Below are 25,092 nucleotides of genomic sequence, written 5' to 3'. Positions count from 1 at the left end.
ATCCTAACTGATCAAGCACTGGTTAGGAAAGACATTTAATTTTTCAAAGCAACTCCACGAGAAGCGACAGGTCTCACACAAACAAAACCCGGCAGGATGTTTTAGTGGCGGGATCTCCTACCATCTGTCCTCAGCAGAATGTTCTTTAATATTATTGTATCGCATGGGTCGAAGAGGGAGAAGTTCTTCTCCAACCCCAGTGTTATTGCCTGCGGCTGTACAAGGAGTTTAAAGTAGACACACACATTGAAACACTTTTGTGAAGCTAGGCACAAATTATTTGAGCCACTGACTCTTTGAAACACTGATGTTTTCTACTGCAGAGAGAAATTAAAAGGATAGACATAGCCCGACGGCGAATTCTTTTCTTTGAAGCCTTTATGTATTAAGCACCCCTCGAGGCTCAAGTAGCTACGCCACGCTAGAGCATAGCTGGAACATAACGTAAAGTCAAAGATGCAACAAGGGGTTTCTCCCCTCCAGGACAGGACAAACTGTTCACTCAGTGTCGCAATATACCAGTGTCCCCAATGTGTTAATGCTAAAGTTAGGGCTTACATCTTGGGAACATACCTATAATAAAAAGGCCGTTTATGAATGTGGGTTTAAAAACCCAAAATAGAGCACATGCCAGAAATCATCCACTCTCCAAAAAAAGAACATGTGAAAATATTTAGGGCAACTTACCCAGTACATGGCTCTAAATCCAAGTTCTTGTTTTCTTCACTTTGTAATAAATCTTCAATTTTCTCTCTGAGGAGTTAAAATGAAAACATCGCCATCAGTACCTTTCAGGAATGAAGCGACCAACCAACAGATTAATCAGACTCCAAAGCAATTTAAATATAAGAACCCAGGACAATGTAACTCTACCCAATCAGGTTATAAGTTGTAAGTTATACTTAAGAGTTATACCTGGTTACCCTTAAAGAAAAATACTTTATTTGGACGTATTCTTTTCGTTGTCGTTATTCATGAGTTCGTGACAACTTCTCAAGGATTCACTGATACAAGGAACTTAAATTTTTACTTTTCTAGGGGAGGAGGGTGGAGGGTTGAGCAAAACGGGTCAAGGGGAGAAGGAGATACAGACCTCCACTTATGGAATGAGTAAGTCGCAGCAATAAAAAGAGAACAAAAAGAATACCATCAATGATGGTATAACAGTGATGTAATGGGACAGACGGTAGCTACACTCGGGGCGAACACAGCATAATATATAAACCCATCAAATCACTACCTTGTACACCTGAAACTAACGTAACAACATGTCAACTATCCTCCAATAAAATCAAGTGATTAATTTTTACTTTCCTCGTAAGGCAGTTATACTGAAAACCCAGTGAAACCAGACACTCCTCCAATGGCACGCGTACTTGTCAGAAACTTCGTTCAAAGAAACAAAACGAGGGGCTCTGGATGGCTCAGTCAGTTAAGGATCCGACTCTTGATTTTGGCTCAGGTCACGATCTCACGGTTTGCTATTGGCCCACAGGCTGTCTGGGATTCTTTCTCCCTCTCTCTCTGCCCCTTCCCTAACCAGGTTCTCTGTCTCAAAATAAATAAATAAACTTATTTTTTAATTTTAAAAAATTTTGCTATGTTGTAAATATCTGGATAGGCCTGTTTCATTCCTCTGCCTTCGGGGAAACTGGACAGTGCCTATCAGACCCTTGATCCATGCCTACTCGACCCAACTGGGAGGTCTGCCCACTTACTGAGATAGTCTCTTGCCGGGTGACACGCTACAAGTCTAAGTACAGCACGCAGAATTCTATTTTACAATGTGCTGTGATTGCACAAATTCAGATATGACCCAGTGGAATCCTGCCATTCACGATATCACACCCGTGTGTGCAGTGTTCGTGCAGCAGAAGCCTGAGATACAGACGTCAGTCCTGCCCCAACATATCTGCGTGACGCGTTTTTCTAGTCCGGGAACTTACACCACTTGGTCAATAAACTTCTTCTGATCCTCAGGAATCGTCACAGGACATTTTGACGCGTTGGGAGATACGTAAGACAGAGTTCCTGCACCATTGGACTGTAGGCGTTTTTCATCATACTGCTCCCTTAACTGTCTTTCTTCTTCCTGATTTAAATAGGGAATTCCTAAGTGTAATTTGAAAAAGAATGCATTAGCAGAGGTAACTAAACATAAAAATTTCAACATAAAAAGTTGGGTTTTTTTTTTTAGCAAACCAGTGAATCTAAAATGCTCAGGCAAGACTTACCATATTTAACTATATCCCAAAAAAATCAACAGAAAAGATTTTGAAATACACTGGTCTTTGCTTCTGCACCATGCATTCTTCTTTCAACAAATGTTTCTTTGGCACTTACACCGGGCCAGGTACTGCAGTGGGCCCAAGGGATCTAACAGGGAACAAAGCAGACACCTTCTGCTCCATAGTGAAGGGAAGGACTTTCGACAGGAGGATCAGAGAAGGCCACTGAGAGCAAAGACCGAAAGGGTGAGAAGGAGTCAGGCCAGCAAGGAGCCAGAAGAAGAGTATTTCAGGCTGGGGAAAAACAATCAACGCCCAAAGGATTGAATGGTGTGGACAACTCCAGAAACAGCAAGGAAGCTGGCGTGACCGGAACACAGGGAACAGGAGAATGGCACAATGTCAGCATGGAGACGGTGGTGTGAGACTGCGCAGGCCTTTACAGGTCATGACATGAGTTTATTTTATTCAGGGGCATTGGGAGCGCCTGGGTGGCTCAGTCAGTTAAGCGTCGGACTTTGGCTCAGGTTATGATCTCATGGTTTTGCGAGTTCGAGCCCCACACAGGGCTCTGTGCTGACAGCTCAGAGCCTGGAGCCTGCTTTGGACTCTGTCTCAGTCTCTCTTTCTCCTCCCCTGTTCACTCTCTTTCTCTCTCAAAAATAAATAAACATTAAAAAAAATTAAAGGGGCGCCTGGGTGTCTCAGTCTGTTGAGCGTCCAACTTCGGCTCGAGTCATGACCTCGCGGTTGGTGAGTCTGAGCCCCACATCAGGCTCTGTGCTATCAGCTCAGAACCTGGAGCCTGCTTTGGATTCTGTGTCTCCTTCTCTCTCTCTGCCCCTCTCCCGCTCACGCTCGGTCTCTCTCTGTCTCTCAAAAATAAATTAAAATGATAAAAAAAAATTTTTTTATTTTTTAAATTGAAAAAAAAGAACTTGTTTTATCTGAAGAGCAACAGAATGCCATTAGAAGGTTTTAAGCAAGACAATTACATTATCTGTTTGTTTTTTAAAGAGATCGTTTCGACTCCCATGAAGATTGAAGTAGGGAAGCCAGTTAAAAGCACTTATCCAGGCAAGAGATAACTGCTTACATCAGAGGTCAGTAACCTTTCTCTTAAAGCGTAAAGTATATGTTTTAGGCTTGTGGGCCACATGGGGAATCTCTGTTGGAACCAATCAACTCTGCTCTTGTAACATGAAAATGGCCACACATGACAGGTAAATGAATGGGCATGGTTTTATTTACAATAGGACTTTATTTGCAAAATGGGCTGTGGGTCTTGGTTTGTGACCCAGCTTAGACTAGAGACAGAGAAGATGAATACAGAGATAGGAGAGATATAACCTGCTGATATACTGGAAGGGAGGGATAAAGGGAAGAGGAGAATCGAAAACGCTACCTAGTTGTTAGGTGTAAGCAGCTGGGAAGACAGCAGGTGTACTTATAGAGGTAGGGAACCCTGGGCAAAGAATAGCTTTGGGGCCCAAGACATGAAAATCAAAACCTACCATCTGAATACATAAATCAGCTAAGGGTGTCTATGAATTAAGGGCTGTGGATATAAGCCTAATGCTCAGGAGAAAGGTAATGAGATATAAATTTAGGTATCATCAGAATACGGGTGGCATTAAAAGCCACGGGACAGTAATGAACTTTTTTGATGATAGAATTAGAAAAATCACCATTTATCAGTAATACTAATCATTCCATGCAAGAATCATTGGTGAATGCTAAAACTAATTGGCGGAAAAGGCGATCAACATTAATAACACCATCAGTTGCACGACGTTAATGTACTTACTAGCACTGAACTGAATACTTAAAAATGCTTAAGATGGTAAATCCTATGTGCATTTTTCCACAATTAAAAAAAAAAAAAAGGTAACACCACCAGTGATGAGACTGAGTACTTGAGAAGGACAAGAGGTAGTGCTGTCACAGAAAGAAAGGCTGGAGGTGCGTTCAGTTACTGGTGATGAGACCCATGGTGCTCCCAAGGGCAGAGATGGCTAAGGGGAGCTGGAAGCAAAGACCGCTGAGCAACTGGTCGAGAAACAGACAGGACAGGGCATTTGCTGGTCATCCCCGTGGGTGGTGATGTCGCCCATAATGAGGAGAGAGTTAGGAGTGGAGAGAAGACAGAAAGCCGAAGCCAAGGCTGTTGTGAATGCCACACCCATGAAATCAGCAAAAAGAGGGGCCGTAGAGCCCGTGACACATCCCGTGGCTCCTGGGAAGAGGGAATCCACGTGGCTGTCACATGGCATGGTGGAACAAGGACACCCACCGACACCTGCCTGGAGAGAGAGAGAGAGAAAGAGAGAGAGAGAGAGAGAGAGAGGTAAAACCACCTATGCTCCAGAGGGTGCAGGGGAAGTGAAGCAAGAGTCACCTGATTCCCTTTCACGCAAGGAAGTCAAAGGCACTTCTGAGAAGACGGCCAGAAGAAAAGGGTCTGGATTTGCAGAGCCCGAGTGCAAAAAACTGGTAAGGAAGAGAAGGGACGTTCGAGAACAGATTGAGAGAGTATCAGCCACAGTGTGGGGCTAAGAGTCTGGCAATGACAGATGTCCTGGGAGTCCCGATTCAGTTGTGACGAAAATACTCCAAGGTCTGACTATAAAACAAGGAGAATGAGGCACACACTCCAACTTGGCTGTTTCTCTCCTTTTATGAAAATAAAACCATCAGGCTGGAAATTATACATCCACAGGAGACTGGTTAAAGCAGTTCCTTCAACAGATTTTTGCACTTATTCCAATAGAGCGTTCTAACTACATTTGGAACTTGTATTTGATAACAGCTTTCAGAGTCAAGTTTGAGCCAAAGGGAAAAAAATTTTTAGAATACCCAAACTGTGCTGCCCAGCTGGTTCACTCACTGCATTAAGCGTTTTGGGCTCCAAAATCTTTTTTTTTTTTTTTTTTTTTTTTTCAAAAAGTCAAAAACATTGGGGTGTCTGGGTGGTTCAGTCAGTTAAGCATCCAACATTGGCTCAGGTCATGATCTCCTGGTTTATGAGTTCGAGCCCCAAGTTGGGCTCTGTGCTGACAAGTCAGAGCCTGAAGCCTGCTTCAAGTATGTGTCTCCCTCTCTTTCTGCTCCTCCCCTGCTCATGCTCTCTCTCTCTCTCAAAATTAAATACACATTTTTAAAAAATCGATAAAAGTTAAGGGGCACCTAGGTGGCTAAATCAGTTAAGCATCCGACTGCGGCTCAGGTCATGATCTCCCTGTTGGTGAGTTCAAGCCCCGCCTTGGGCTCTCTGCTGTCAGTGCAGAGCCCGCTTCGGATCCCCTGTCCCCTCTCTCTGCCCTTGCCCCACTCATGCTCACTCTCTCTGTCTCAAAAATAAACAAAAAAAAAAGTGAAGGTGCAGCACCACTGAGTCAACTAAAAAACACTATGGTGTGGGTTCTGAAGGGCTCACAAGGAGATCCTGGTGAGGGGAAGAGAAGTTTTTGAATATGTGTTCCAACACTTGTATTACAAAAAATCTCCCTCCTTAACTCACTCAATAATTGGGTGTTCACTATAGAAAAAAATACAATTTATGAGATTAGGTAAAAGTAGTTACTGACCTTACAGCAGCAGGTGCTGAAAACCGCTAGGAAAACCAGAGGCTTTCCTAAACACTTTTCAGGAACAAAAGGAAGGGAAAAACTCCGGTAGGGACTTTCACGGCCAATATTCACTCATCGAGTATTAGGGTCACCTCCCTGACACAGAAGACGACTTGGGCTATGCCCTGGGGACATGAAATGTATAAGACGCAGTCCCTTTCCTAAGCACGTTCGCCCATCTGTCACACGACACGGTGAGCTGTCATGACTGCACCGTGTGTGAGGAACTAAGCAACTCTCTCTGAATAATAAACAAGCATCACTTGGAAGAGGGAGTTTTTCATTACGGCATTTACTAGAATGCAGGTCCTTTCTTAAGTCCTCTAACACCTGTCTCACTGGAAGAAAATGGGGGAAACTGTGCTCTCCACAGAGGGTCTGTTAGGCCACTTGAGTCACAACACCAGCAGGAGAATAAATTCCACTCAATCAAATCGGGAATCAGGCGCTGGGGTGTCTCGGTTGCTGGGGCATCTGACTTGGGCTCAGGTAATGATCTCGTGGTTCATGGGTTCAAGCCCTGCATCGGGCTCCAGGCTGCCAGGGCAGAGCCTGCTTGGGATTCTCTCTCTCCCTGTCTGTCTCTCCCCTGCTCACTCTCTCTGTCTTTCAAAAAAATAAACAGGGGCGCCTGGGTGGTTCAGTCAGTTAAGAATCCGACTTTGGCTCAGGTCATGATCTCACGGTTCGTGAGTTCGAGCCCCATGTCGGGCTCTGTGCTGACAGCTCAGAGCCTGGAGCCTGCTTCCGATTCTGTGCTTCCCTCTGTCTCTGCCTCCATCCCACACTTGCACTCGGTCTCTCTCTCTCTCTCTCTCTCTCTCTCTCTCTCTCAAAAATAAACTTTAAAAATAAAAAAATAAACTAAAAAAAAATTTTTTTAAATAAAATAAAATGAGGAGTTGGCACGGCCTCGTTAGGGCAAAATGAAGTACTGTCTACTCTCCTCGTTCGTGGCTGATGAGGCTAAAGGTTTTCAAAGGCATGATAAAAGAGTTGTCTACAACTCTAAGGCTGCACATCGTGTGGCAGGACCCTGAGATTCTGTCTCAGACAGCAGGCACAGAAAGATCATTCTCAATCAAACCCAAATTTACGAGCGCTAAAGAGAGGTCAGATGTAATCTTACCATTGCGAAAAACTTTATTAAAATCAAATCCTTGGCTTGCTAGAAAGTCAATGCTTGAGCTCTGAAACAAGAGTGAACAGAACATACATTTTGGTGATGTTGGTGGCAGATACGTGAACAGACACAGACAGATAACTCAGACAAGTAAACAAAGGCAGCCAGGCAACAAAGGAGCAGGTCAAAGGTCAGAAAATTAAGATTTCTACTCCAAGGCTGCCATATAATCCATTCACTTAAACTAGGTGGGCTGTTCTCCTTTATGGCTTACAAACAATATCCTTTGTTTCACAATATTTAAGAAAAATTTACTGGGTAAACATCACAGCCTTCCAAGAAGCGGAAAACTCCTGATCGCTGTACTGAGTAGGAAACTATAAAAAGAAAAAAAATGTATTGATATTATCTGACCCACCCCCCCCCCCCAGTTCAAGTTTAAAGTAGCTCACATGTAGAAATCCCAACACATCAATATCCACCTCAAGGTAGATTCTAATAACTTATTCTTCACACTTGAGATTAAAATAGAGAAAAGTTCTTGGTAACAAGACTTAATTAAACCAACACATCTCAAATATGCAGTGAGCAACAATACAGAAGTAAACTTCAGTGAAAATATTAAACGGATACTACCACACATGGTACACAAGAATGGCAAACACCACAAATCTCTGGACTCGATCTAACAGAAGAGCCACAAAAAGGACCGCAGCTACTCTAATATCTCACCAGAACATGAGAGGGCGACACGCCTGGGCCATTTTAATCTGGTTCGTCACAGAACTACCTTTCCTGAGCTGTACTGTGACAGGACACCATCAGGCCAGATGAGGGACGCTGTGTCTGCCCCATTACACTCGTGATGGTGTTCACGCTGAGCTACAGCTGAAGACAAGGGTTTCTACATGCGTGATTTCCATACGATAATGAAAGGCGCACGTCCTGAGGTCTCTAGCCTGAGCAAAGCTCTACTTCCGAGCCCTGGTTTGTGCTGACCCTGTGGACCACAGAAGCGACTGTGTGTTTCCCCTATCTTAGCTGCTAGGAAGCACAGAGACTTTCTTTAGCACAGATTTCTGTGTTCTATTCATATTGTAGGAATCCTGTCTTCATTTTTTATTTCTTCCAATTTTTCCTTGACTCATTTTGTAAGCCTTATGCTAAGAAGTAAACACTATATCTTTATCAACAACAGATTCTTCTTAAAAAGTGATGAGATGTAAATGGCAATCTTAACCCCCCACCATACACATACACATGTGTTTGTGTGCACACACACAAACATACACAAACACACACACGCACACACACTTGGGTACATGCACGTTATTTTCACCATGTCCAGGTTCTCTGTGGTTTAGAACAAGCAACTTTTCCCTCCACATCTTCCCTTTTTATCTTGTTCTGAACCAAGATCCAATGTCTTCTGGCTTGGGCCACAAGCCTCCTTTCTGTCTACCATGCCTCAATATTTGCAGTTCTGCCCACAAAACATTCCCCCACTGACAGAGGCGCTGAAAGATGGATTACGGAAAGGCATTTCTGTCCTCCTTTCACTAGACTCCAAAACACCCTAACCTCCTTTCCTTTAAATATCCAGTCAGGGGCGCCTGGGTGGCTCAGTCACTGAACATCCGACTCTTGATCTCAGCTCAGGTCATGATCCCCTTGTTGTTCGGATCTCTCCTGCATGCGGCTCCGTGATGTGAGCACAGCCTACTTGGGATTCCTTCTCTCTCCCTCTCTCTCTCTGCCCCTCCCCCGTTCCCACATGGTACGAATGCTCACTCCCTCTCTCACAATAAGTAAACTTAAACAAATAAATAAATAAAATAAATATCCAGTTAAAACTGCATCTCTTTTCCAGGGCACCTGGGTGGTTCAGTTGGTTAAGCACCCAACTTCTGCTCGGTCATGATCTCACAGTTTATGAGTTCGAGCCCTGCGTTGGGTTCTGTGTTGACAGCTTGGAGTCTGGAGCCTGCTTCAGATTCTGTGTCTCCCTCTCTCTCTGCCCCTCCCCTACTTGTGCTCTGTCTCTGTCTCTCAAAAATAAATAAATGTAAAACAAAAATTTCATCTATCCCTTTTTGAAGCTCTGTATTTTCCACTCAAATACCACCTTTCAGGTTACACAAGAGAAATGTACTTAATGCCACTGAACTTAGAATTACTTAAAATGGTGAATTTTATCTTACGTATTTCTTACCATAATTAAAAAAAAAAAATCCATTGAACCTACACAATATATTTGTGCTTAGTATCCACTAATTTTGATTTATCCTAAATGTATCATTTTCAGGATTCAAAAAATAAGCAGTTATTTGGGATGACAATCTCAAGCCTCCATCAAAATTTTCAGTGCATATGCCTTATGATTCAGCAATTTCCCTTCTAAGAAATCTATCCTATAAAAATATTCCTACATACAGGAGGCACCTGGTTGGCTCAGTCAGTGGAGCACGCGTGTGACTCCTGATCTCGGGGTCATGAGTTTGAGCCCCTCATTACATGTAGAGCTTACTTAAAAAAGGGCGAGGGGGGACCTGAGTGGCTCAGTCTGTTAAGCGTCCGACTTCGGCTAAGGTCATGATCTTGCAGTTCGTGGGTTCGTGTCCCACGTCTGGCTCTGTGCTGACAGCACAGAGCCTGGAGCCTCCTTCAGATTCTGTGTCTCCCTCTCTCTCTGCCTCTCCCCTGCTCATGCTGTTTCAAAAATAAATAAACATTAAAAAAAATTTTTTTTAATTCCTACATATACACAAAGATACAATGCACATGAATATTGACTCTAACATTATTTAAAATAGAGAACCTTTGGAAACTTTTAAATTCAAATTAAATAAATTACCCATATCCACGCTGTGAAATACGTACAAACTGTGTTGAGTGGAAAATGCAAGTTATTTAAAGTATAAGTATCAGAATTCTGTGTATATTAAAGAACTAAAGTTACACACATGTGTGTAGACACACAGATACAGATGGTCCCTGACTTAACAATGGTTCAACTCAGGATTTTTCCACCTCATGGTGGTGCATTCAGTAGAAACTATACTTTGAGTTTTGAATTTGGACCTTTTCCAGACTAGTGATACACAGTACAAGACTCTCTCACGATGCTGGACAGCGGCACCAGCCGCAGCTCTCGGTCAGCCATGCAAACACCAGCACTTACAACCATACTGTGTTTCACTTTCTTTTTTTAATGTTTATTTATTTTTGTTTTTATTTTGAGAGAAGAGACAGAGTACAAGCAGGGAAGGGGCAGTGGGAGAGGGAGAGAGAATCTGCACTGTTAGTGCAGAACCCGATACGGGGCTCAATCTCACAAAACCATGAGATCATGGGGGTCGGTAAAGCGTCTGACGTCGGCTCAGGTCATGATCTCGCAGTTTGTGGGTTCGAGCCCTGCGTCGGGCTCTGTGCAGACAGCTCAGAGCCTGGAGCCTGCTTCGGATTCTGTGTCTCCCTCTCTCTCTGCCCTTCCCCTGCTTGCTGTCTCTCTCCCTCTCTCTCAAAAATAAATAAATATAAAATTTTTTTTTTTTTTTAAATCACTCTTGGGGCGCCTGGGTGGCGCAGTCGGTTGAGCGTCCGACTTCAGCCAGGTCACGATCTCGCGGTCCGGGAGTTCGAGCCCCGCGTCAGGCTCTGGGCTGATGGCTCGGAGCCTGGAGCCTGTTTCCGATTCTGTGTCTCCCTCTCTCTCTGCCCCTCCCCCGTTCATGCTCTGTCTCTCTCTGTCCCAAAAATAAATAAACGTTGGAAAAAAAAAAATTTATAAAAAAATCACTCTTGGAAAGCTCTTATCCCTGTTAAAGCAGATAGAGTTTGGAAACAAAGCAACTGAAGGTGCTCCTTGCAAAATAAGCATCTGTACGCACAGTGAGATGCTCACACACTGGGCAGGATATGGAAGAACGGGCAGACTGAGAACCACACACACTCCCAGGGAAGGTACCCGTCCTGTGGGATGGCAGGTATTTACATTATTTCAAAAATTTTTTGAGTACAGCTGATATATAATATCACGCTAGTTTCAGGTGTACAACACAGTGATTCACTATCTCTGTATGTATGTCATGCTGTGCTCACAAGGGTAGCTACCACGTGTCACCCTCCAAAAGTATTACAACATCACTGACTGTGTTCCCTATGCTGTACCTTTTGTTGCCATGACTTGCTCATTCCATGACCAGAAGCCTGTACCTTCCACTCCCTTCACCCACTTTGCCCATCCACCTACCTCCTTCCCCTCTGGCAACCATCTAAATTTAGGCATTCACATTGTTTTCATCTCTTTCTCTCCATTTTTCTAGCTGAACATCAAATGTTGAATTCACTGACAATAATACGTAAACGACTGTGACATATGAAAATACTCCTCCTGACTCTAGGGTAAGAAACGAGTTTCTTTTTTTAATACCCTCTTCCACGTGCCACCTCCTTCCCCATCTCACTCTTTTCTAGCTTTTACATACATGTATACATACACAGAACTTCTTCCACTTACGATGGTGCATGCCCCAATAAACCCACTCTAAGTCGAAAATAGTGTTAAGTTGAAACTGCTTTTAGTATACCTGACCCAGTGAACATCGCAGCTTAGCCTAGCCTATCTTACGCGTGCTCAGAACACTTACATTAGCTTGCTATTGGGCAAAACCATCTAACACAAAGCATTTTATAATATGGCATTAAGTATGTCATGTAATTTATTGAATACCATATTGAAAGTGAAACATGGGGGCGCCTGGGTGTCTCAGTGGATTGAACGTCTGACTCTTGATTTTGGCTCTCAGGTCATGATCTCATATTTTGTTTTGTTTTTAATTTTTAAATTTTTTTAGTGTTTTATTTATTTTTGAGAGAGAGAGAAAGAGAGAGAGAGAGAGAGAGAGAGTAGGGAAGGGGCAGAGAGAGATGGAGACCCAGAATCCAAAGCAGGCTCCAGGCTCTGAGCTGTCAGTGCAGAGCCTGATGCTAGGCTCGAACTCGTGAACCCAGGTGCCCTCCAAGGGTGGTTTTTGACCAGATACAATTTTCACCCTGCTCTGTGAGTCAAGAAGCTAACTTCCTTATAAGATGCAAGTGCTGCAGTCTTAGAATTTTAAACAAAACAGGGGCTCCTGTGTGGCTCGGTCGGTTAAGCATCCAACTTTAGCTCAGGTCATGATCTTGCAGTTCGTGAGTTCAAGTCCTGTGTCGGGCTCTGTGCTCACAGCTCAGAGCCTGGAGCCTGCTTCCCATTCTGTGTGTCTCTCTCTCTGCCGCTCCCCTGCTCACTCTCTCTCTCTCTCTCAAAAATAAACATTAAAAAAAAAATTCTTTTAAAGAATTTTAAACAAAACAGAAACCACCCTAGATTGAGAACCAAAAATAAGAAAATTCAAAAATATTATTGTTCACTTAAAAATTTTTTTAATGTTTGTTTATTTTTGAGAGAGAGAGAGAGAGAGAGAGAGAGAGAGAGAGAAAGAGAGAGAATGAGCAGGGGAGGGGCAGAGAGAGAGAGGGAGACACAGAATCTGAAACAGGCTCCAGGCTCCAAGCTGTGAGCACAGAGCCCCACACAGGGCTCGAACCCACGAACCATGAGATCATGACTTGAGCCGAAGTCGGAGACTTAACTGGCTGAGCTACCCAGACGCCCCAAAAATACTATCATTCACTCCAGCCAAATAATTCACAAGTTCATACTGAGTGTAAATCTTTTCTCTGCCTTTGCTTTTTCAGACTAAAACACTGTTAACACGCTTATCCCATTGTCCATTTTAGACAGGGGTCTCTAGCCTGTTCACATCTATCGTATTTTTTTTAGGGAGTGGCTAGCAATAGATTGCATTAAATATACCAGGTGTAGCCACAGAATAGCTTTGTACAACAGGTAGATTCTTCTGATCCACTTCTAGTGGATCTCCTAGAATAACTGTACTTGTGGTGGCATTTTAGAACAAAGCATCATCCAAAGGTGTCTCATGGCCAATGTCCACTTTTGCCTGACTGACTCCCGGCTAAAGCCATAGAACCCACTTACATTTCTGTCTTCTCCTGGTACCGCTGGAAAACTTTAGAATCTATAAATACTGTCTCATTAGTATCCCCTACTAAGGGAATTGTTAAGTAGTTATCAACCAATTGCTGAATAAAGGCCTACTTGGTAATTTGAGAAGCCAGGTTACAAGACCAAAACTACCTTCACCTTTTCTCTTCAGCCCCAGACATATGAATAACTCATTATTTCACTTGTTTCTCTCTTGCCATAGTACACAAAGAATCTGGTACGGCTCAGTCACTCAGAAGCCTACCCCCCAGGCTTTCCCAGCTGTGTTCCTACTTACGTGGAGGAGAAGGGAAGGATGGCAAGACTCACATGAACTAATGATGCCACCCGGAGAGAAGCGAAGACACAAGATTGGAAGGGAAAACAAGATCGACCCTCAGCCCTAATCACATTTCCATATACTACACAGCTTTTTCACACCCTCCTTATCACTATCACAGATTATTAAGAGTACAGGAAGAGGAAACTGATATGTAGTGTCAAACAGATGGGTTCCAATTCTAAAGGTGATGTTCTAAAGGGGAACCTCCCTGTATCCTTACCTTGGCTCAGAAAGTATGCCCTCTCCTCCTCAGGGGCAAACCGTGGACTCTTTTTCCTAACTGGGAAACTTGGGAAAAAGAAATAAGCATATGTATGCAGTGTAGCCCCTTCTGGGTTCTCTCTTTTTATTTATTATTTTTTTAATACAATTTATTATCAAACTGGCTTACATACAACACCCAGTGCTCATCCCAACTGGGTTCTCTCTTTTTAAACGAGATACACACATACTTATTCCTCTGGAAAATAAAGCTCCACCCTTAGAGATGGGAACAAAGATAAAGGGGTGGGAAGAAGCCTGAAGGACCTGATTTATGGGTTCAAATCAGGGGCCAAACGTTAAAAGTCCCCAACAAAGCCATGTTCCCAAAGTCAGCTTTGCTCACAATACACCTCGTGTTCTGGTTTCCATCTGCCTGTTTCTTGCTCTTATCCCTTGATTCTGAAGCAAAGAGGAAGACAGCAGTGTTGTTCATTCACAATCCTAAAACTGCAAGTCAGAGAGGTGGAACGGCTTGCCGAAAGCCCAAAGGTAGTAGTAGAACCGAATTTTAAAAAAGAATTCTGATTCCACGTTACTGCCTCATCAACAATTCATAACAGAAGAAAATCAATTCTGCTACCAACCTGACAAACAAACTTGACATCTGGCGAGGATCTATTGAAGGGTTTCGGGAAAACATAGAAGTTAAATGACTTCGTTATATACCTGGGGGAAATAAGATAAAAGAGGTCTTAGTGGGCTACATTATAGCACAAGAAAAGAAATCCACTGCTTGTTAAAACAACCTACTTTGAATCTGTGTAGTCATACTTAAAAGTGCAAAGGCCAAACTGAAACAGCAAAAAGTCCATGGAATGCTGGAAAAGGGAAACAAAACACCTGTCAAATCAGTGCTGTATATTCAATGTGACAAGAGTACACTCAGGCAGGTGGGGTTTCTAACTACTCAATTGGACTTTTAGCAGAATACTTCCAATTACAACAGGCTACACCTTTTGTGTCAGAAGCGTTAACTTATAAATGCTTCTTAATATTTTTCCTGATTAACCACCTATCCACCAACCAGAGCATCACAGTAGGCCGATCTGCAAATGATTACTATCACCCCATCATATTTCCTATCAATCAAATTAACAATGAAAATAGTAAACCTTCCCCAAATGTTTTCCAGCAAACAATTATTTTTGCTGTTGTTTTTTAACATCACTAAAATATCATTTCACAGCTGGGATTAGAGAAGTTAACGTGCAAGTTTATGACAACGTTTCTTTACGATTCAACATAAGGAAGACCAACGTGGGGGAAAAAAGATTTTCACTTACTTTTTTAAGCTTCTGATACCTTTCTTCTGGAGTGTCAAAACCATTTGTTAATGCAGTGACTGAAGGTCCATCACTGATTCCTAATTTTAATAAATAAAAAATTTTAACACTAATATAAAAAGGTCAACTATTCAAAGGCTGTGTAATTTCATTTTCTTATGAATTAAGATTACTTGAAAGAACTCCTTACTTCACTTTTTCAAAATTAGTATTAATTTCACTGGCCACCAAGCTGAACTCTGTAATAACGAATTCAGAGATGTAAATGCTTCCATTTAGACCCAGTTCCAGGGTCTAAAATAGGTTTCAAAACACAGTAATGACTTAAGAAAGCAATCTCTATAATTAATTTTCTGCTTTCAAAAGGATTAATGCATAATCAGACATCAAGGACTCATGACGTATATTATTGCTAGAGTACAAGTCTTGATTAACAGTTTGAAGAAAGATCTATACACAACAAAGGAATTTTGAAGGTCAAAGAAAAAACTTATTTCTGGTGAAAGCACAGCTTCTCAGTGAACTGACTCCAGCTAAACACGTCATGCTTAAAGGTAAGGAACATATTTCCTTTAGAAAGGTCTGAAGTGTTTTTAACATATAAAATCTGCTAGCAAAAGTGGCTATCTATAGCAATTGTTCACACTGACTTCAAAAACTCAGACATTAGTCTTTCATCCAAAGGGGGAGAAAAAAACTTTGCACCTGTAAGTGTTGGTAAAGCATTACACACACATATACACCCATGCAGAGGTAGGCAATGAACACTTCCACTAATGCATGAAGGAAAACCTTCATTACCTCCAAGAGCCTGACGCTAAAGTCAGTCATAAAGGAAAAACATCGGATGATTCCACCTACAGGAAGTGCCTAGAACAGTCAAATTCATAGAAGACAGAAATAATGGCTGCCAGAGGCAGTGAGGAGGGAAAAATGGAGTTACTGTCCAATTAGTAGAATACCAGTTTGATAAAATGGAAAAGTTTTGGAGATGGATGCAAGACAATGTGGATGTGCTTAATGCCACTGAACTGTAAAACCACTTAAAGATGGTTAAAATAGTAAGATTTTAGGGGAACCTGGCTGGCTCACTTGGTGGAGCCTGTGACTATCTCCGGGGTTGTAAGTTCGAGTCTCACTCTGAGTACAGCGATTACTTAAAAAATAATAAAATCTTTAGAAAAAATAAAACAGTAAATTTTAGTGATGTATATTTTATCATACGCACAAAAAAGCCTGACCTTTACCCTACCACGTGCATGTCAGTTTTAAGCTGCACCAAAACCATAATCTCTATCTGTAACCCTCACAAACCCAGTGCACGCCTTCCATGCCTCTGAAACGCTTAAGAGAAACCGTTGAGACTCATATAACCAACGCCCAAGGCCACAAACAGGAGGGGCCAGCAGGCAGAAGTGGGGGGGGGGGGGGTCGGGGAGTCAGAGGGTCACGAGGAGCGTTGGCTATGCATCGCTAGCCCCCAGCTTGCAAGCGAGGGATACCTGAAAACTCCCCATCGATGGCGAAGAAGTCGGCCTCCTCTATGGCCTGGTACACTTTTTGAAGATTACTCTTAAAATCTGCGGAGAAACCGAGAAGAGGCTCAGAACCGGTGGCCGGGCTTCCTGCCTCAAGAGCTCCTAATGGGAAAGGGAAGGGCTGGGAAGATCCTGAGGCCTCAGGCGGGAGGAGGACAAGCCCTAGAGGGATAAACAAGACAGAGTATCAAGTCCCCGAGGGGTGCATGGTGGGAGGGGATCAAGTCCCCAGTGGGTGCGCGGGCCGGAGGAAGACCAGCCCCGAGGGTGCACGGGCCACAGAGGCACACAGCCCTGGGGGACGCCCGGGCAGGACAAGGCAGGGACAAGACCCCCTAAAGCTCACAGACTTCAGGGGAGGCAAACCCCTGAGGGGATGCTTCAGCCCCAGGCCCCGCCAAGCACACCGGCGCTGGTCTGGGCCTAGCCGGCCGGGTGAGGGGGCCTTGAGTCTCGGGGTGATGCACGGCGCGACACGCACTGCTCCTGATTATCTCCATTCTGCAGAGTGGCCGGAACCCCGGCCCCGCCTGGGCCCGCCTCGGCCGTTCTACACGAAAAGTTCCGCTGGGACCGCAGCAGCAGCGAAGGCAGAAGCGGCGGAGACCGCGGCGGCGACTTCCGGAAACAGCGCGCGCCGGCGCGCGTCACGTGTGTCTGCGTCAGCGGCGGGGGCGGGGCCAGCCTGGGCTCCTTTCACTACCTCAGGGCTGGAGAAGGGGCGTGGCTATGGAAATCGCCCAGACGTGAGCTAACTTGCGAGGCCAGACGTGGGACAGCAAGTTCAGATTAAGAAATAAGCGTGTCTTGGGGCGCCTGGGTGGCGCAGTCGGTTAAGCGTCCGACTTCAGCCAGGTCACGATCTCGCGGTCCATGAGTTCGAGCCCCGCGTCAGGCTCTGGGCTGATGGCTCGGAGGCTGGAGCCTGTTTCCGATGCTGTGTCTCCCTCTCTCTCTGCCCCTCCCCCGTTCATGCTCTGTTTCTCTCTGTCCCAAAAATAAATAAAAAACGTTGAAAAAAAAAATTAAAAAAAAAAAGAAATAAGCATGTCTTGACGCCCAATTGGTGAACAAATATTTCCTGGCGATATTATGCGCCAGGCGCTCTCAAACGGGTGGGGATACAGTGTTGAACAGAGGAGACAAAATCTTTGCCCCTTTGGAGCTTAACTTGGGGGGAAAGGGGGAAAGTCAGGCAGGTATCAAACTTGCCACTTGGAAACACAATCAGCGCTATGAAGAGCGAGAGCCCGGTGCTGCAATAAAAATAATGGGGGGGGGGGAATAACTGGAGGGAGGGTTACCTAAGAGAGGTGAAGAGAATACAAAGCTGAGACCTACTGCACTAGCCACTGGGACTGGCGAACAAAATAGATGAAGTCTTGGTTTGGTTGGTTTGGAGTATACTGTGGATCCCCAGAGCCTACAACGGTGTCGATACACAGTAGATGCTCGATAAACATAGCTGAGTGAATGAATTCACTTTCATCTTTCACAAAAGCCGACTATGTAGTTGGTTAGAAGACCAGCTTTCAAAGGCTGCCTTTGCCATTAATTAGGTTTGGAACGTATTCATCATTCCTAAACCTCGATCTTCTCATCCACTAAATAGGGTTGAGAATAGGTGATGATGTCTGTGAAGTGTAGAGTGCTGCGTCAATGTAAGACAGGATTAGAGTTGTGCCTTGCCACAATTCCCTTGCGTTCACACCTTACTTTGACATTTATTGAGTACAAAATCCGTTCTGTTTTTTGAAGAAAAAAAAAAAAAAAAAGATGACCATTTCTCCACCAAAATGCAGTATTAAATATTCTAAAGAACACATAAGAGTCTGGCCATATTTTCCCCACCAATTCCCTCAACAAATTCATTTCCCTTGCCTCATTCAGTGGAAATTTACATATAGGTAATTATGTCAACTATCTTAATGTGAACAGCAGAGAGTAAATGCGAATTCTAGAGTTCAGGGAAATGGGAAGGAGAAAAATATGATAAGTAGTCGAACCTCAGGCTTGAAATATTTCTCTGCTTTTTTTTGTTTCGGCTTAAAAAGTGCAATACAGGGTACCTGGGTGGTTCAGTCAGCTAAGTGTCGGACTCTTGATCTGAAGCTCAGGTCTTCATCTCACGGTCATGAGCTCAAGCCCTGCTTTAGGCTCCACACTGGGTGTGAAGTCTACTTAAAAAAAAAGAAAAAAAGTCAAATACAGAAAGTACTAAACATATATGGCACTTAAATTTAAATTTTAAGAAATTTAAATAATTTTAAATAAGCAATTTTAAGTAATTTAAATAAAATTTAAGTAATTTAAATAAATATCAAAACTTGCTACAAAGCTACAGTAGTCAGAACAGTGTGGTATTGGCATAAAGAAAAACCTAGAAACCAATGAAATAGAGACCCTCCCCCAAATAAACCCTTGCATTTAAGGACATATGATTTACAAGTGTGCTGAAATCACTCGGTGGGAAAAGAACAGTCTTGCCAGTAATAGTGTTGGGAACACTGGATGTCCACATGGGAGAAAATGAAGTTGGATCCTTACTTTATACCAAATAAAAATTATATATAAAATAAAAATTAACTCAAAATATGGGCACCTGGGTGGCTCAGTTGGTTAAGTGTCTGACTTGATTTCATCTCAGGTCATGATCTCAAGGTTTGTGGGACTGAGCCCCACATTGGGCTCTGCACTGAGAGAGGGGAGCCTGCTTGGGTCTCTCTCCCTCTCTCTCTGCCCCTCCCCTGCTCACACATGCTCACTCTCTCTCTAAAGAAATAAACATTTTAAAAAATTAACTCAAAATAGATGAAACATCTAAATGTAAGAGGTGAAACTATAAGACTCTTAGAAGAAAACATAAAGCAAAAGCCTCCTCACATTGTATTCGGCAATGATTTTATTATTTAAATAGGATACCGAAAGCACAGGCAGCAAAAGAAAAAATAGATGAATCAGACATCAAAATTTATGACACTGGTGCAGGAAAGGATACTATCATCAAAGTGAAAACGCAACCCATGTAACGGGAGAAAATATTTGCAAACTGTATATCTGATAAGGGACTAATATCCGCAATACATAAAGGACTCCTACAATTCAATGACAAGAAGGAACCTGATTAAAAAACAGTCAAAGGTCTTCAATAAACATTTCCCCAAAGATGTACAAATCACCAGTAAGCACATGAAAAGATGTTCAGCATCACTAACACAAAGCAAAACAGTAATGAGATATCCTTTCCCATCCCCTCCCCTTTTTTTGACGCAAAAAAAGGGTGGTTTTATTAAAGCACTGGGACAGGACCTGTGGGCAGAAAGAGCTGCCTTTCTTTTTTTCCAATCCTTTCCCATCCCTTCGCTGAGAAACTGAAACCCTTGTGTGCTGTTGGTGGCAAGCTAAAATGGTGTGGCCGCTGTGGAAAACAGTATGGAGATTCTGAAAAAAATTTTTAATAGAATTATCATGTAATGCAGCAATTCCACTTTTGGGCATGCACCTAAAAATATTGAAAGCAGAGGCTTGAATAGGTATTTGCACACACGTGTTCTTAGTAGCACTATTCACAATAGCCAAAGGGTGGAAACAACCCAGTGTCCCTTAACAGATAAACAAAAAGTTGTATATACTTAGAATGGAATGTTATCGAGCCTTACAAAGGAAGGACATTCTGACACGTTACAAGGTAGATAAACCTTAAGGATATTATGCTAAGTGAAATAAGCCAGTCACAAAAAGGCAAATACAGTATGATGCCACTCACGTGAAGTACCTAGCGAAGTCACATTGACAAGACATAAGGTCGAAAGGTGGTTCCCAGAGGCTGGAGAGAAAGTGCGGGTTGGAAACGTTTAATGAGTATGGATTTTCAGTTTGCTAAGGTGAAAAAGTCCTGGAGATGGATGCTGATGATAGATGTACAACTACATGAAAGTACTGAATGCCACTAAACTGTACACTTAAAAATGGTTAAAATGGTAAATTTTATGTCGTATCACACACACATACACAGACACTGACACAAATTACCCTCCAGAAAATGAGTTCACACTCCCTGCCCTAGCGTAGGACCAGTCTTTTAATTCCTTGCCAATCTGTTATGTTAGAAAGAAAAATGTCACTCCAAATGATCAGTTTAACAAACTCCAGGCCAGTGGTTTAAAAATACCCAGCATGAATTCTCAACGCCCCGAAACAATGGGAGAAAAAAAGGTTCATAAAGTCACTTTAATTCCCGTTCTTAACACTACACAGAGAACTTCCGCCAAAGTCCTGGGATTTTCTGCAAAAAATCTTTGTGGAGAGTACAGTGCGGTCTTATTTAAGTTCCGGGTAAAGCTGTTTCCTCCAGACAGAGACAACCTCCCAAAAGGACCTGAACCAGACACCCGCCTCACCCTCTGAGTGTAACGCCACCGTGGCCCCGAGTTTATTTCTAGGGAGGAACGGGCGGGGCCGGCGGCGGCACGCATGCGCCAAAATCCTCGGCCGGGGAGTGGCCGCTCTAGGCAGCGGGGAGGTCGCGGGGTTGAGAGGGTTGGGAGAAGAGTGCGGCTTCTCCTCTATGGTCGTGGGCCGGGGCACTCTTCTCCCCAGTTAAGTCTTCGGTTACTTCCGGAAGTGAAGTGGCCACCTCTTCCTCTGCTTCCGTGGGGGTCCGGGAGGCGGGCGGCGGCCGGGTGGGCCCGGAAGGAACAGAGTGGTAAGCCCCAGCGTGGCGGGAAAGGGCAAAGGGAGGCCCGGGTTGCATTTCGGGGCGGCGTATTGAGGACGGTTGTGGGGGGACGGGTTAGAGAAGCAGGTGCGCGGGGCTTTCCTCGCCCAGGCCCGAGTCCTAAGCATCCGCGGTCTCGGCCACCGGGCCCGGACCCTCGCGTGGCCAACTTCCCCGTCCTTTCCCGAGAGCCCTACGTCGACAGGGCGGATCGCCGGGACTTGCCTGCGTCCCCTCAGGGGTCAGGGTCAGAGCCTACCGCTCCAGGATCTCCCCAGGGCGGGAGGGAGGAGGCATCGCTTCCACACATTTTGGAGTGGAACGAAGGGACGCCTGCCTCCCAGGAGCCCCTGCCGCAGCCGTTGGTTGCGCGTCCAGAATTGATCAGGTTGGTGCTAGACTGAGCTACGGGTCTGATTGGAGAGGCAGTCCCTGCCCTAACGCGGAACGATTGCTCTCGTTATAAAATACGGTAACGGACGCGCTCAAAAGGGAAAGTGAAACCCCAGAGTCGCACTAGGGTTAGGCTAGAACACAGCTGTTATGATTCCATGCTCACGGCTTCTAATGGGAACTTGTACAAAAAGTTCTCTTTAAAAGAAAATATAAAGAGGGGTAAATGAAGATCAGGCTGTGTCTAGCCGAGGCTCTTTGGCGGGGCAGGAGACGGCCCCCCAACTTTGGTGGAGAGGTGATAAAGTCCAGACACTGTCATGCCCTCAGCTGTCGCCGTTGGGTCCTCCCCGCTAAAGCCCATTGGTCGGTCCTTTGGGGGTGGTCTTGATGTCACCCTCTGAAAGGCCAATAGAAAAGAGGTTTGCTCTGTCCTCCGGACACGCCCCAGAGCCGGCGCAGAGCGCACGTGCGAGTTAGGTAGTTTGGTTTGTTTTTGTCCCGGCTGTTTTGTAGACAGCCTGTCTGGGTGTATGGTGTGTTCTGCGTTTCCCAGCCTGTTTCCATAAACGAGATGGAAAAACTGTATCCTCCAGTGCTTGGCACTGACGCCAGTAACGTAGCTGACATCAGTAAGGGCAGCTATTAATCATTCTATCACTATTCGGTACTCTTCTTTGACTACCTATGGATAGAGTTTGTTATTTAAACCTCCTTCAGAGTGGATATTATTATCCTGAACTTATGAATGAGAAGTATGAGGCTTAGGGAGAACAAATGTGACCTGTTTGGCACCCAGGTCTCCATTCCTGGGAACATAACGTTTTAAGTATACAAGCCTCTCAGGGGAAATAGCCGTCTAGGAGATGAGTAAACACACAAATAAAAGTTACAGTAATGCACAGAGGCAGGAAGGATTAATTTGGGTGTGAGTGGAATTAGCCATTAAAGACTTTCCAGTGGCAGGTGATTCGGGTCTTGTCAATTGAACACTTTTGACCCAGAGATGGTGCATAGCTGGGTTACAGATGAAGGAAACAATGTGACGGAAAAATGCCCAAGGAGCAGGAATAAATAGATGGGACCAAAGTGTAGTGTGTGAGTAGATGAGTAATAGGGGATAATTGTAATAATAGTAATAACTAACATTTACTTTGCACTAATGTGCTGGCTACTATTCTGAGTGTGGTGTGTATATTATTAACTCATTTAATCCTATCAACAACCCCATCAGTAAGGTAGTATTAATATCCCAGTTTTACAGATGAGGAAACTGAGGCACACAGATTAACTGACTTGCCTGAGATCACACTAGTGATTGGTGAGCTGGGATTTGAAATCGATCATTCTGGCTCCAGACTTTGTGCTCTTGTTTTTTGGTTAATTTTTTTTTATTTTTTTTTTTTATGATGTGCTCTTGTTTAAAAAATTGTGTTGGGGTACCTGGCTGGCTCAAGCTGTAGTGCATGCGATTCTTAATCTCAGGGCCATGAGTTAAAGCCCCACATTGGGCATGTAACCTACTTAAAACAAAAACAAAAGACCTCATTAAAAAGTTCTGTTGATTTGTGGACCATAAAGATTCTTAAATGACAAGCTTACAACTATGGGTTTTAGTTTCTCACGGTCAAGATGGTTTTGAGCAATGGAAATGTTTGATCAGAATTTTGCTACAGCAGGATGATTCAGGCACTGGAGAGAGGAAAGATTGGAGAGTAGAGGAAATGAGCTTGAAAATGTTGTTTAAACTTTATTTTGTTCACACCTTACCTATACCTTGTCTGAAACATATATTTAGGCACACACGTGTTTATTTATTTGTATGTAACAACTCTCTAGTTCCCAAACTTCTGTGTGCATTAAGAATCTCCTAAGGGGCTTGTTTAAAATGTACACTTCTGGGGGACCTGGGTGGCTCCATCGGTTAAGCATCCAACTCTTGTTTTTTGTTTTTTTGTTTATTTATTTATTTATTTTTGAGAGAGAGAGAGCCCAAGCAAGGGAGGGGCAGAGAGAGAGGGAGACACAGAATCCAAAGCAGGCTCCAGGCTCTGAGCTGTCCGCACAGAACCTGACACGGGGCTTGAACCTGTGAAACTTTGAGATCATGACCTGAGCTGGAATCAAACACTTAACTACCTAAGCCACCCAGGCACCCCAAGCATCTGACTCTTGATCTTGGCTCAGGTCTTGACCTCAGGGTCATGAATTCAAGCCCTGCGTTGGGCTCCATGCTGGGCATGGAACTTACTTAGAAATAATAAAATAAAATGAAATAAAATAAAATAAAATGTACATTCTTGAGCCTCTCTGTCAGATATCCTTTTTCATTTCAGCTTCACAAAACTCAGATGATTATGTCAGAGGTTCTAAGAAATTACTGTGATAGGGAGTCAGATATATGCTGATCTGATTTTCATCTACAAGTATCCAGAACCCATCCTTGTGCCAGCTACTTCAAATACGATGATAGAATTCTGTGGCTTGGTTCCTCATCTCAAGAAGCTCAGAATTTGATTGGAGAAGGAGAGACTACTCAAACCAATAATTAAAGTATGGTTTCTAATCAGTTTTTTTTTTATCCCAAGTTATTGGGCATCTACAGCATTTAATACAGGATAGGTCGCTGAATATACACCACATAACGTAAACAAAAGAAGAGTCTCTAGGGAGAGCCAGGACACTCTTCTCAGTGTTCTCTTGTCTTGCCCAACATCCCTCACGAGCAGTGAATCACGGGGTCTCAAAGTTCAGGCAGCACGTCAGCCAGTGCGCTAGCTACCTACCTTTGCCCTAGTAATGTCTGACTCCGTCCAGAAAGAAAATATTTTTGGACAAGGTTTTTTATGGGAAGAGCCTGGAAGTGCTTCTGTTGTGTTCATGAAAGCCACTTTCTGCCACCTATAAGAGGTGTACACAATATTCTCTTATTTTTGCCACGTATGGCCTTTGCCTTGCTTGCATTTGGGCACATTTCATTTCATAGTCACTAGAAATGTGTGGTCACTCTTTGGACATTTAAAATGTCTGTAGTATTCTACTCGTGTTTATAGTGCTGTCCCCAGAAGTAGACCTGGGGTGCCAGAAATAAGGGAGTTCCCAACTACTGTTAACCACTATTTCTTTCTTTCTTTCTTTCTTTCTTTTTTTCTTTCTTTCTTTCTTTCTTTCTTTCTTTTTTTTAGTTTATGCAAGGAATCTCTATGCCCAGCATAGGGCTCGAACTCACCACCCCAGGATCAAGAGTCATATACTGTTCCAGCTGAGCCAGCCAGGCGCCCCTCACATCCCTATTTCTTTCTTTCTTTCTTTCCTTCTTTCTGTTAACTTTTAGAGAGTGCTAGTGGGGGAGAGGGAGAATGGCGGGGTGGGGTGGGGAGAGAGAATTTTAAGCAGACTCCACGCTCAGCACAGAGTCAGACACAGGTCTCGATCCCACCACCCTGGGATCATGACCTGAACTGAAATCAAGAATTCAAGAGTTTTTAATGCTCAACCAACTGAGCCACCCAGCACCCTTCACCC

The 25,092-nt window shown here is 43.8% G+C and overlaps 2 protein-coding genes across 6 annotated transcripts in view; one reads left to right on the top strand and one right to left on the bottom strand.

The window, feature by feature from the left end:
- PARN (poly(A)-specific ribonuclease) overlaps window positions 1-17,074 on the bottom strand; it is a 167,527-nt gene extending 150,453 nt beyond the window's left edge. For all 3 annotated transcript variants that reach the window (XM_047838673.1, XM_047838674.1, XM_047838675.1), the window contains exons 1-8: window positions 16,939-17,074; window positions 16,422-16,499; window positions 14,920-14,999; window positions 14,387-14,454; window positions 14,221-14,302; window positions 6,987-7,047; window positions 1,947-2,112; window positions 688-753 (exon numbers count right to left, since the gene is read on the bottom strand). In XM_047838673.1, the coding sequence (XP_047694629.1) occupies window positions 688-753; window positions 1,947-2,112; window positions 6,987-7,047; window positions 14,221-14,302; window positions 14,387-14,454; window positions 14,920-14,999; window positions 16,422-16,499; window positions 16,939-16,957 (620 nt within the window). In that variant the 5' untranslated portion in view covers window positions 16,958-17,074. The remainder of the gene's footprint in view (window positions 1-687; window positions 754-1,946; window positions 2,113-6,986; window positions 7,048-14,220; window positions 14,303-14,386; window positions 14,455-14,919; window positions 15,000-16,421; window positions 16,500-16,938) is intronic.
- Window positions 17,075-20,969: 3,895 nt separating this feature from the next.
- Window positions 20,970-25,092, top strand: part of BFAR (bifunctional apoptosis regulator) — a 34,549-nt gene continuing 30,426 nt past the window's right edge. Inside the window, exon 1 of one of the 3 annotated variants that reach the window (XM_047838797.1) lies at window positions 20,970-21,162. The gene's annotated coding sequence lies outside the window, so the exon portion shown is untranslated. Of the gene's footprint in view, window positions 21,163-21,458; window positions 21,563-25,092 lie in introns of those variants that run through there. The other 2 variants (XM_047838795.1, XM_047838796.1) reach the window with 2 other exon arrangements.

This window comes from Prionailurus viverrinus, chromosome E3 (assembly GCF_022837055.1).
Source record: "Prionailurus viverrinus isolate Anna chromosome E3, UM_Priviv_1.0, whole genome shotgun sequence".
Classification (NCBI taxonomy): Eukaryota; Metazoa; Chordata; class Mammalia; order Carnivora; family Felidae; genus Prionailurus; species Prionailurus viverrinus.
This window is presented reverse-complemented; position numbering and strand designations above follow the sequence as displayed.